The sequence below is a fragment of the Trichomycterus rosablanca genome, chromosome 8 (assembly GCF_030014385.1).
Source record: "Trichomycterus rosablanca isolate fTriRos1 chromosome 8, fTriRos1.hap1, whole genome shotgun sequence".
In the NCBI taxonomy this organism is placed as follows: domain Eukaryota; kingdom Metazoa; phylum Chordata; class Actinopteri; order Siluriformes; family Trichomycteridae; genus Trichomycterus; species Trichomycterus rosablanca.
Window position 1 is genome coordinate 25,032,264 of NC_085995.1, and position 13,259 is coordinate 25,045,522.

The 13,259-nt window shown below is 36.3% G+C and overlaps 1 protein-coding gene across 1 annotated transcript in view; it reads left to right on the forward strand.

Annotated features, from left to right (window-relative positions):
- The first annotated feature begins 1,188 nt into the window (after positions 1 to 1,188).
- glra1 (glycine receptor, alpha 1) overlaps positions 1,189 to 13,259 on the forward strand; it is a 118,348-nt gene continuing 106,277 nt past the window's right edge. Inside the window, exon 1 of the mRNA XM_063000607.1 lies at positions 1,189 to 1,855. Within this exon, the coding sequence (XP_062856677.1) occupies positions 1,800 to 1,855 (56 nt within the window). The 5' untranslated portion in view covers positions 1,189 to 1,799. The remainder of the gene's footprint in view (positions 1,856 to 13,259) is intronic.

Consider the following 13,259-nt stretch of genomic DNA (forward strand, 5'->3'; position numbering starts at 1 on the left):
GTGGATTGTTAGAGGTAATATTTTGAAGGACCTGCAAAAAAAGGTTTTAATAGACATAAAATATAGGGTCCAAATTAAATGATGAACATTTACCATTTTTCTTCATCTCTTAAGCTAGACGGCACTTAAATAGATAAATAAACTGCTAGTATTAATGGAGCTGCTGCAGCATGCTCACTCAGTCCGGACCAATAGCAAAAGTGGTCGGGTTTTGCCCACAGAGATGCCACTTACTGGATGTTTTTTTCAACCACACCATTCTTTGTAGACTTTGTAGACTTTGTATGACGTGTATAATTTGTGCCAATTATGTGGATTGTTAGACGTAATATTTTGAAGGACCTACAGAAAAAGGTTTTAATAGACGTAATGAAGTAATTAAGTGTGTCTTAAATAGATAAATAAACTGCTAGTATTTATGGAGCTGCTGCAGTCCCGTTGCACGCTTGCTCAGTGGTTGGGTTTTGCCCACAGAACTGCTGCTTACTGGATGTTTTCCCACCACACCATTCTTTGTAGACTTCATGACTGGACATGACCTGTATAATTTGTGCCAAGTATGTGTATATCATTTAAATTGATTGTTAGAAGTAATATTTTGAAGGACCTGCAAAAAAGGTTTTAATAGACATAAAATATAAGGTCCAAATTAAATGACCAACATTTACTATTTTTCTTCATCTCTTAAGCTAGACGGCACTTAAATAGATAAATAAACTGCTAGTATTTATGGAGCTGCTGCAGTCCCGTTGCACGCTTGCTCAGTGGTTGGGTTTTGCCCACAGAACTGCTGCTTACTGGATGTTTTCCCACCACACCATTCTTTGTAGACTTCATGACTGGACATGACCTGTATAATTTGTGCCAAGTATGTGTATATCATTTAAATTGATTGTTAGAAGTAATATTTTGAAGGACCTGCAAAAAAGGTTTTAATAGACATAAAATATAAGGTCCAAATTAAATGACCAACATTTACTATTTTTCTTCATCTCTTAAGCTAGACGGCACTTAAATAGATAAATAAACTGCTAGTATTTATGGAGCTGCTGCAGTCCCGTTGCACGCTCGCTCAGTCCGGACCAATAGCGTTGGCGCGGAGGCGTGTGCACGCGCGCATAGGTGAGCGCTTTGTTGAGTTTACTAAATGACTGCAGTAAGAAATACAGCAGCGCGCGGGTATGGAGACCCTCTGAGTATCGCTTCTCCAGCTCGCTCTACTGTAGTTCTGTTTCTTACTAAAGACTGGATTCTACACAGATTAAACATGGAGCCGGGGAGGAGTGAAAGCGCGTGGTGAGTGGAGCGGACAATGGAAGAAGTGGCCTCCTGCAGCAGTAAAGCTTCGCCCTTGGGAAACAAGTGCGCAAGAGAGAAGAGTAGCAGTGCGAGCGCGGTGGTGCGCACCGGCCCGGTTCCTGCGAGCGCGCGCTACACACCGGCTCGCGCGTCGGCGGATGCGTGAATACAAACCCTCGTGTGTGCATGCAGTTCTTTCTTATAACCTGTCTCGAATCGGCGATCTGATTGATGAGTTGGAGAGTTTGATCTGTCTGGAACCGGACACTGAAGCACGTGTGGAACACGCAGAAATTCAGCACGCGACAATAGCTGGCGGTGTTATGGATCGCGCGGAGTGAACCATAGTTTACCAATCCACACGCGGAGAACTAATTCCATCAGCTCTAGGGTATTGAAATAAACTACACTGGTTTACATTCGGATCTGGTAACCAGATTACATACCATACCAATCGATCAAATCGGATTCGGTTAAGGAAAGATCTAACAGCTGGCAGCATGTGCAAATTAAGCGCACTCGGGATTTACCTATGGGAAACACTACTGTTTTTCAGGTAAGCACTGTATGATATATACATCCTATTAAAGCAATTACTTTATATTCTGCCCGGGCATCTCGATTTCTCTTAAAGCATCCTCACCACAGAAAAAAGGCACATTAGTAACGTGGTAACAATCAGTACTCTTGCTTATGCTTATCTGGAAGCTTTGTCTATGTGCAAACGTATTTGGAATGTATTAGATAGGCTGTGTGTAGTATCTATTGTTATACATAGGCTATAAATTCTTGCCATAGCAGGTGCAGCTTCATGCGGCTTCATTAAAGCCGGGTACAGCAGAACAGCGACCACCAGCGCCCAATGATCACCCATCTACGTACATGCAAGCTAAGGACTTACAGACCTGCTATAAATATTGTGGATCTTCTTTTCATTCATTCATTCATTTATTTTTCTAACCACTCATCCTGATGAAGGTTGCTGTAGGTCCAGTGCAATGTTGATATACAACCTGGACTGATCACAAATCCCTTTCATTTGTGATAATACACACTATTTAGCAAACTCCTTAGGGTAATCTACATTTGTGGTTTTTAAAATGTAGACGGAAACTGGGGTACTCAGGGGAAACCCAACTGGACACAGAAGAAGAAAAAACATACAGGACTTTTTACAGACACTGATCAAAAGCAAGAATCGAACCCAGATCACAAGGGTCTAACAGCTGTACCACGCTGTCACCCCATATTCAAGTCATATTCAATATGTAAAAAAAATGGTGGTGCTTTGTTAAGCCAGGTTTAATTCATTTCTGTTGGGAAAACTGAATTCAAATATCCCAGATGTTTCACACTAAGAGATTTAGAATTCACATTATTGGCAAAATTTAAGCCTGGCTATGAAAACTGGTTTACGTTTGAATTCTTTAAACTTGTAGATTAAAAAAACAATGGGCAATTACATTTTTACTAACCACTCATCCTGATGATGGTTGCTCTGGGTCCAGTGCAATGTAGATATACAACCTGGACTGACCACAATTCCCTTTTAGGGCATTACACACTATTTAGCAAACTGCTTTTAAAATGTTGGAGGAAACTGGGGTAATCAGAGAAAACCCAACAGCACACAGACTAAAAATAAAATAAATAATAAAAACATGCCAGACTTTTTACAGCCACTGATCAAAAGCAAGAATCGAACCCAGATCTCAAGGGTCCAACAGCTACACCACTGTGTCACCCCATACTCGAGACAATTTGTTAAAAAATAATATTGTATATGGTTAATTAAGGGTAACACATTCATTTCTGTTGTTTATATTCTATTGAATTACAATATTACATATTTTTCACATTAAGAGATTTAAAATCCACATTACTGGCAAAATTCAAGCCTGTCTATGTATACTGGTTTACAGTAGATTTTTGTTAACTTGTAGATAAAGGAACCAATGGACAGTTACATTTTACAAGAAATATCTTAAATGACTTTGTTTAATAAATAAATTAATTTGTTTTTTATTTTTAATGTTAATATTTGTTATTTTTAATTTTTTAATGTTTTGTGTTGTATACTCAGATTGTGTTTGTATAATATGTTTTGTTTATTCTGCTTACATTATTAAGTGGTAAAAGGTCAGATCATATTTACGCAACACTGTATATAAGTTTACATACACTTAGGTTATTAAATGTAATATCATCGACGCCACAGATTCTATGTCTACAAACTATAATTTAGTGAGTTGTTTGGAATCTACTTAAAATAAAAAAATTTTTTCCAACAAATGTTCACTTATAATTCACTATATCAATATCCAGTAGGTCACATACACCAAATTGACTCTGCCTTTAAATAAAAATAAATAGAAATAAATTAAAACTCCTTTGTATCTGTGGCAGTTAGTAAACTATAAGGCCTACCTGACTCTGTTCTTGACATCATGGGAAAATAAAAACAAAATCAGCCAAGACCTCAAGAAATTGTGGACCTCCACAAGTCTTTTACATTAGTTAAACAATTTTTAGACACTTGGAGGTGCCACGTTCATCTGTTCAAAAAATGAAATACATGTTGGACCACATACTGGACCAGCCATCATACTGTTGAGGAGAGGAGACGTGTTCTTTTTTTCTAGAGATGAACACTCAACAAGGAAGAAGCCACTGCTCAAACACTGACATAGAAAGCCAGCTTACAGTTTGCAGCTGCACATGAGGACAAATATCTTAGTAATAAATAATAAAGCAAAAATTGAACTGTATGTATGTATAAAGAAAATGGGGGAGAAACTTGCAAGCCAAAGAACACCATATTAACCATAAAGCACTGGGTTGGCAGCATCATGTTGTGAGGGTGCTTTGCTGCAGGAAGCACTGGTGCACTTTACAAATTAGATAGCATGATTGAAAAGGAAAATTATGTAAAGATATTGCAGAAACCTTTCAAGACACCAGACAGAAATCTAAAGCTTGGGCAGAATTGGTGTTCTAAATGAACAATGACCCCAAGCATAGTTCAAAATGTGTCAAAATGGCTTACGGGCAACAAAGTAAAGGTAATGAAGTGACCATCACAAAGCCATGACTTTAATTCCATGGAAAATTAAAATTCCAGCAACTAATTGTGGGTTGCCTGTGGAAGGCTACCTGCAACGTTAGACCCAGGTTAAACAAATTAAAGGCAATGCTACCAAATATTAACGTGTATGTGAATTTCTGAGCCACTGAAAATGTGACGAAAGCTGAAATAAATTATTGTATTTAGTATTATTGTATTATTGTATTAAAATAGTGGTGATCCTAACTGACTTAATAGAGGGAATGCATACTGGGATTAAATGTCAGGATGTGGCTAAGGTCTATGTAAACTGTACATACTCTCACTGGCCATCATACTTAGAGATTTTGGTTCCTGTTGGCTTGAAACAGGAATTGCTGCAAATTGTTAGACTGTACATGCATGCTGTGAATTTCCCATTGTATCACTTCCAGAAAGTGGACTGTTGCTGGAATGGCCATTATAAGACATGTACATTTTCGACATATAAAGATGCTGGTGTGGGTCATTAAAAGCTTTATCACACTATAACACGACCACCACTTAGGTAGATTGGGTACATGAATTAATGTTTTTAATGCCAAATGAACTAAACAGCATTTTTCTAGTCTTTACCTGTCCAGTTTTGTTAAACCTGTGCCCACTCTACTCATATTCCTCATGGTCTTGGCTGGTGTGGGTCATTAAAACCTTTATCACACTATAACACCACTACCACTTAGGTAGATGAGGGTACATAATTAATGTACCCACTTAGGGTACATTAATTAATGTTTTTAATGCCAAATAAACTAAACACTGTGTCTCCAGTCTTTACCTGTCCAGTTTTGTTAAACCTGTTCCCACTCTACTCATATTCCTCATGGTCTTGGCTGACAGGCATGAAACTTGGTGGTCTTCTGCTGTGATAGCCTGTGGGCCACAAGGTTTGATGTGCATTTTACAATTTTATGTTTCTGCTTGGACATAACGTATAGCCTTTTTGTCAGCTTGAACCAGTCAAGCCTGAATCTAATGTAATGTGCCAACAAGTGCATTAAGTACATTAACATTTTGTGCATCAAAACTTCATTATTAAGTTTGCTTACTGTAGTAAATGTTACCTTAATAATAATAATAATAATAAAAAGAAAATAATGTCAAAACAGTGTTGGATTTTACCAGGGCAGTGCATACATGTTCAGGCTGGCATGATTAAACCTTTTCTGACAGTCAAATTATAGAATCCCCTCCAAGGGCTCTAAACTCCATTTCACCCTTACTGTTCACAAATGTAAAGAGAACTTAGCCAAAACAGGCCAAACAAATAGCAACTGCACTTTTACAGAGGTTTAAATGATCTGCTGCAAAAAGTATAAAAATGTCATGTCATTCTGAATAAGAATACATAGAATCTGTGAGCTGCATTTATGGGATTAAAAAAATAACCCAAATAAGATAATATTCAAATCCTTTAGTAGCCTACTTTCCCAGTTTGCACTGTTCTGCTGTTAAAGTGTACAATTGTAATGAAACTTTTAGTTACTAGTGCCTTTCTTTCAACTTAAACCAGACTGGCTATTTTTTGTCTGTTCTCTATCATTAACAGAGGCATTTCTACCCACAGAACTGCCGCTCACTTGAAGTTTTTTTATTTGTTTAGTTGTTTTTGCACAATTCTCTATAATCTCTTAAGACTGCTGTTCAGGAAAATCCTAGATCGACAGTTTCTGACATACACCAGCCTGTCTGACATGAACATCTGTGCTATGGTCAAAGTCACTTGAATCACATTTTTACCTTTTCAATCACATTACCATTGTTGGTAAATTACCTGAAGCTCTTGATCAGTGAATATTATTTTATGTACTGGAAAATGACAAAAATGAGCAGGTGTATCTGTCATTGTTAGTGCTACATGAGTAATGGACAGCCTGTTAATTGATGACCCAGATAGATCAAACTGTGCAAGGATTGGAATACCTAAATCACTATTATGTTATTTGTTGGTCAGAGAAATATGGTTTTAGAGATTCACAATATTGTATAAATATTCCTGGTCAGGGCTGAATGCTGTTCATGTCCTTATTTAATAATAAATAATAGAATTACTGGTATTGGGTATACAATAGGCTCTTCTTTTAATTAAAATGTTTACAGAAATGTATACAGAAATAAATAGGCCTAACCCGTGTTAGTCTGTTGTTTGAAATATTGTGTTATATAGTTTTTAAATGTATTGTTCTGGTTCGGTCTTCTGAGATTTAGATCTGTCTTTATTAAGGCTGCATGAGAAATGGTCAGCTAAAATCCAAAATATTTATACAAACAATAACTTGCTGGCTTACATATAAACTTTATTAAAATAGATACGCTTGGAAGATAATATTTTATGTTCTCTAATAAATCAAACATGCAAAGTTTTATAGTAGTTTTACTGCACCACATAAAACAGTCCTTCCTTTTGCATAGTGGCTTGCAGCAATTATTTTGTATTCTGCATGGACCATTAATTCCTGAACCAGAATCAGGATATCGCAGCATCAGCATTCACTGCTGAACTTTGCGAGTTCTTTTAATTGATATCTTTTCCCCAGTCTCAGCCTGCACCACCAGCCGCATTCAACATGCAGACTTATTACCACCCATTGATTACCCTGTCGATGCCCGTGACACAGATGAATGCAAATTGTACGCAAACAACATTTTTTAGGAATTGCATCTTGCTAATTGTGGTGTGTGTTAGCTTTTACTTAGTCCATGCTTGAGTCGTGATATGAGGAGGGTGCATTCTGTTAGAAAGGGCACAGTGGAGAAGGGTGTAATGCATGTGTATGACTGATATTGGATTATTGCTAATGCAGAAATGAGATACAATGGCATCATAAATGCCATTTCTAAAAAAAAAGAAATACCTTTATATTTGTGCTTTATTTGCATATGTACATTAATTGTGCATGAATAGATTTTAATTCTATTCATGCACAGAAATGCTGTTTGATTGCATGTGCAGGCTAAATGAATACTGATTAAATACCAAATAAATAATACATAAACTATTATTTACTGTACTTGCTCAACTGTTGTTATATTAATATTATTTGATGGTGTTGACAATGCAGTAATACAAAATACTGTTAGAATAATTACCAGTGAATAAACATGTAACCATATCCTTCTTCCTGTGGTATATTTTATGGACTTGATCATTTTCCACTTTGGTCTTGCTTCTTTATAAAATATCAATTCTTAATTCAGTATTACATATTGTTTATAGATGGATGGATGGATGGATGGATGGATGGATGGATGGATGGATGGATGGATAGATAGATAGATAGATAGATAGATAGATAGATAGATAGATAGATAGATAGATAGATAGATAGATAGATAGATAGATAGATAGATAGATAGATAGATAGATAGATAGATAGATAGATAGATAGATCACTTTATTAATCCCAGAGGGAAAGTCAAGTATTACAACAGCTCAAGGTACAATAGAAAAAGTATTAAGTAAATAAAATAATAATAGAAAAATTACAAAAGTGTCTTGGCATTAAATGTACAGAGGTGTGCAATGACATAAACAGAGTGACAGATCATGCTTCATGAGTCTGTCCTAATAGTCCTGGTATTAACTCAGTGAGCGATGATGTCTCGGCACAGTGGGGATGAGTTATACAGTGAGATCGCTGTTGGTACAAACGATTTCCTGTAACGTTCCTTCTTACAGCGGAGCTGAATGAGTCTGTTACTGAAGGTGCTCCGCTGTCTGATTAGGAGGTCATGGAGGGGATGTGATGGATTGTCCAGTATGGAAATGAGTTTGTTTACAGACCTCCTTTCGACCACCAACTCGAACCCTTCCAGTGAGCAGCCCAAGACTGAGCCAGCCTTCCTGATCAGTTTATTAAGTTTTTATGCATCTCCCACTCTGATGCTGCCTCCCCAACTCACTGCTGCAAAGAACACAGCCCCCGCAACAACAGACTGGTAGAAAACGGTCAGCATCTTGCTGCACACATTAAAGGACCTGAGCTTTCTCAGAAAGTAGAGTCTGCTCATCCCTTTCCTCTACACAGCCTCTGTGTTAGCCCTCCAGTCCAGTCTGTTGTCAAGCCAGACACCCAAGTACTTGTACGTGTCCACCAGTTCAACGTGCTGACCTATGATGGTAACAGGGGTGGTCACAGTCCTCCTCTTCCTCCTGAAGTCCACGGACATCTCCTTAGTTTTGGAGACATTCAGGAGCAGATGGTTCCTAATGCACCACTTGCCAAAGCCATCCACAAGGTCCCTGTATTCACCTTCCTGCCCATCCCTGATACATCCGACCACCACACAATCATCAGAAAATTTGGTGGCAGAAGTCTGACCTGTACTGGAAGTCGGTGGTGTATAGGGTGAAGAGGAAGGGGGAGAGCACAGTTCCCTGTGGTGCTCTGATGTTACTGACCAGGCGATCAGACTGGTAGGTCCCAAGTTGCACATACTGGGGTCTTCCAGACAGGTAATCGACCCAGTCGATCATGGCTTTGTCCACCCGCATGTTCTCCATCTTCTCCCCCAGCATGTAAGGTTGGATTGTATTGAATGCACTGGAGAAGTCAAAGAAGGTGATTCTCACTGTGGTGTTGTTCTGGTCCAGATGGGAATGAGCCCTCTGCAGTAAGTAGATTACAGCATCATCCACACCTACCTGCTGTTGGTAAGCAAACTGCAGAGGGTCTAGGAAGGTGCTGACCTGAGGTCTTAGGTGTGCCAGCACTAGTCTTTCCAGGACCTTCATGACATGGGATGTGAGGGCCACTGGTCTGAAGTCATTAAGTGAGGAAGTATGTGACTTCTTAGGAACAGGAACCAGGCAAGAGGTTTTCCACATCACTGGTACCCGTTTTTGTTTGAGGCTTAGGTTGAAGAGATGCTGGAGAATCCCACATAGCTGAGTGGCGCAGACCCTCAGTACTCTCGTGCTGATTCCATACGGTCCGGCAGCTTTGCCCAGTTTCTCCAGCTGTCTCCTCACCTGGCTCGTTGTCACCTCCAGGGGGAATGTGGGCCATCAGTTGATGTGTCATCAGCCTGTGGGTCCTCCAGCAATGGGTCGTCAGAAGAAGGCTGTGTAGTGATGTGGGGTGAATGGCTGTCGTCAGTCAGTGGGTCCTCCTGCAATGGGTCGCCATCAGTGAGTCGTTGTGCATAAGAAGTGGAGGCTGTGAAGGAGTCATGTGGAAAAAAATCCACAAAATATTAATCATAATTTCAAATATGAATTTCAAAATGGATCTATTAGATAGTTTGCATTAATCATGTTGGTTTGTAGAAAAATGTGTCCCAATGTGCCTTTTAATCACCCTTTAAAAGCAGTGGACAGTCAGCAGTATTAGCAGATAAATTGTATACTGTATATGCAGTGATGATGGCAAAACCTTGTGCACAGTTATCTAAAATATACTGACTAAAATATATTGACTAAAAGAAAAATAATGCCTAATTGTGACTTGCAATTAGATGAGGTGCAATTAAAATCAATCCATCAGTAGTTAATTGAGTTTATGTCCATATAAAATGAGCATGTAATAAAGTTGCTTATGCTCAGGGTTTTGAATATAATTTTGGATGGCTTTAAAATGTTTGCCCTTTTGGCTCCATATAGAATTCCACAGCATTTTATTGGCCTTCCCATCGCATCATAAACAAAAAACTAGAAATTTAAAGATTTTTATTTTAGATTTGTTCTTATCAGATGAGCTCTTTGCACAGGTAATAAAACACCTTTGCACATGTTATTTAGATACTAAAATCACTACTTAGGTTCTTCATTAAAAGTCAAGGACAACTGGCAATATTTCCTGGCAATAATGAGTTTTGAGCCAGTATTTAAATAAGTATTCCTGCCTAAGTATAAACAAACCAGTACTTTGGGAAGAATATGACTTTAAATAAGAAGTTACATCTAGTTTTAATAAGAAAGCTTAAGCTTGGATATATAAGATATTCTTGTATGGCTTCATAATTTTTATATTGTTGTTATAGTTACTATACTGATATTATTGTTTGGGTATTTTAGTCCTGTTAAATAGATAGTATAATTTATTATATTTTAGCTAATATGTATAATATAAATATATATATTTATATATATATATATATATATATATATATATATTTATATATATATTATAAATATATATATTTATATATATTTATATATATATATATGCATACATATAATTTCTGTGACAAAATAATAAAACATAATTTTTGGCCAAATAAATTTGAAATAATGTTATTTATTTTACATCCCTTCACATTCTCATAATTCATTCATAATAGCAGACCTTGTTATAAATATCCTTATTATTATACCTAAATATACTTGTGTTTTGTAAACTCCACCAAATCTAACTGTAATTAAAAAACACAAATGCAAACAACATTGTAATAGCTTTGACATCAATGATTAACTCCTTTAATTTATTTTTGAAATGAATTCACGTAAATGTTAATCAGTGTTTTTAATCAGATAAAAAGGTTAATTAAATGGGATCTCGATAAGAAGTAAAAAAACAGCAACTTGCAAATGAAGCTAAAATAATAGTAATAAAAAGTGCGGAAATGTAAAATTTGATTTAAATATAAAGCAGGCAGTAATTATAAATAATAATTATAAATTATAAAGCTTACAGTATTTTTAAAGCATTACACACAGTTTACTGTGTAAGGGTTTAAATTCAATATTTTTTTATTTCAATAATTTTTGACAAAATAATAATAATAATAAAAAAATGAACTTTATTGTACAATATATGGCCAAATGTATGTGAACACCCCTGCTAATTAGTCAGTTGTTAAGTTATACTCATTGCTTACAGGTGCATTAAAATCAATTTTGTAAAGAACATTATTTGATTTTAAATTTATGATAACAGTTTAAGGACAGCTCTTTTCATTGTTTGATGAGTCATTGTCCAAACATTGTTTCTGAGACATTTCTAAACCATTCCTATGTATGTGGGCAAAGAGATAATATAATATAATTTAATATAATATCATACAATATAATACAATGTAATATAATTAACATAATAGAATTAATATAATATAATACAATATAATATAATAGTATAATATAATATAATAGTATAATATAATACAAGAGTATAATATAATATAATAGTATAATATAATATACAAAAATGAAAGTGGCATTAAATTAAGCAAAATTATTGTAATAATTACAATTCATTTTTATTTAAAACTGTTACAATCATAACATGCTTACATGTAATCTCGGTGCATCAAATTCTATTGTAAATTGCTTTTACTTTTATTTTCCAACTAGAAAGCAAGAAGATTTGTTTATGCATTTGCTTATGCAGAAATTATCATCATGCAGTGATTATAAGAGGTTTACTCTTATGGATATTTACATTTTGAAATTAAGTTCAATAGCATTACAATCAACTTTATTATTGATCACTACAGCTCGGGAAGTGATTGCACTTCAATCGAATTATCAGTGAAGGATCACTTTTAATCACTGAAACAGTTGAATCAGCAGAGCAGTGCACTCCAATCAGTAAAGCCATAACTCAATTTGAATTAAATTTTAGTATTCCCAGAACACCTTTATTTACTGAGAGTCTCACGTACGTCTGTACGTCTGTACGTCTGTATGATGGTAGTAGAGGAGGTGAGAACTGTGCTAGTCAAAGCCTCATGATCTCAGTAAAGCCCGGGTATTTTGTAGTACAGCACAGCTCAATAACGTTTTTTTCTGTCAGCTGTATTTTGAACAAAGCTGGCTTGCATGGTAATTGGTTAGAAGAGTGGAGTATCCAGGCAAGAAAGCTGTTTAATTTTTTTTGTTTTGTTTTGAGTGTTACAGAATGCACTGACAGGATTAATTAGTATTTCCTTCTACACAGGCTCTAATAGCATAATGAGCCGCACTTAAAGCCAATTATTGCAGCTCTGCATTAAAGCATGCCCATATCTCCCTTGTGTATTATTTTCTAGCTTGGGGCTCAATTCTGTTTTTGCTGCTGCATCAGCACTAATGTTGGAGCCTTCTGAGTGCCGTGGACAGCTCTGTACAGAATTTATAAAATGTACAACTACATGGCTCTGATCTTTATAAACATTAGACATGGCTTATTAGTGCTCTAAAAAAATAGTAGCGCTGAAAATACCCATTCACAAGTAAAGCGGATAGCAGAAAATCACTGTAAAGAATAAGCGTCTACTGATTTCACCCTGTCACAAAGATTCAACACTATACAATGCGCAAAGGGGACAATCGGGTATACCATGACTAATCCTGTGGTCTTACTGCAACAGTATTTTCTTAATGACACTGGGTCTGTCTGAAAACCTTGTGAGCTCTCTACATAGATGCATTTTACATCCTCCTATGCGTGCTCCTGAGAAGAAGGCTGTCTAAATTCTTAGATACCTTAAAATGCTGCCTACTAGGGTGCCTAATTTCGAAGCTATAAACTGACTGAATAACAAGGGAGCATTCGATGCTTCCTTAGTGGTGAAGGCAGTCCCAGCATTCAGTGTGTCAAAAAATTACAAACATGGTGGATAAATGCGGATAAATGTAAATACATTTATATTGATTTAATATTAATTATTAATTTGTATAAAGGTGTACAAGCGTCATTTATTTGCAAATTCGAAAAAAAATACATTTTTAGTACATGGAGGGAGATGTTAGCTGGCATACTTCAGGTTGCCAGTAGCCACTAGATTTTCAGACAGACCCTGAGTCAGAATCACTTGTATTACTACTAATTTATAGTGAATGGGGAGCTTCTCAGAGGCAGGGAGAGGAAGTGTAGGAAGAACTGAGGGATGGATAAATGCAGCCAAATACATGAACATATATAGAAAACATACACTG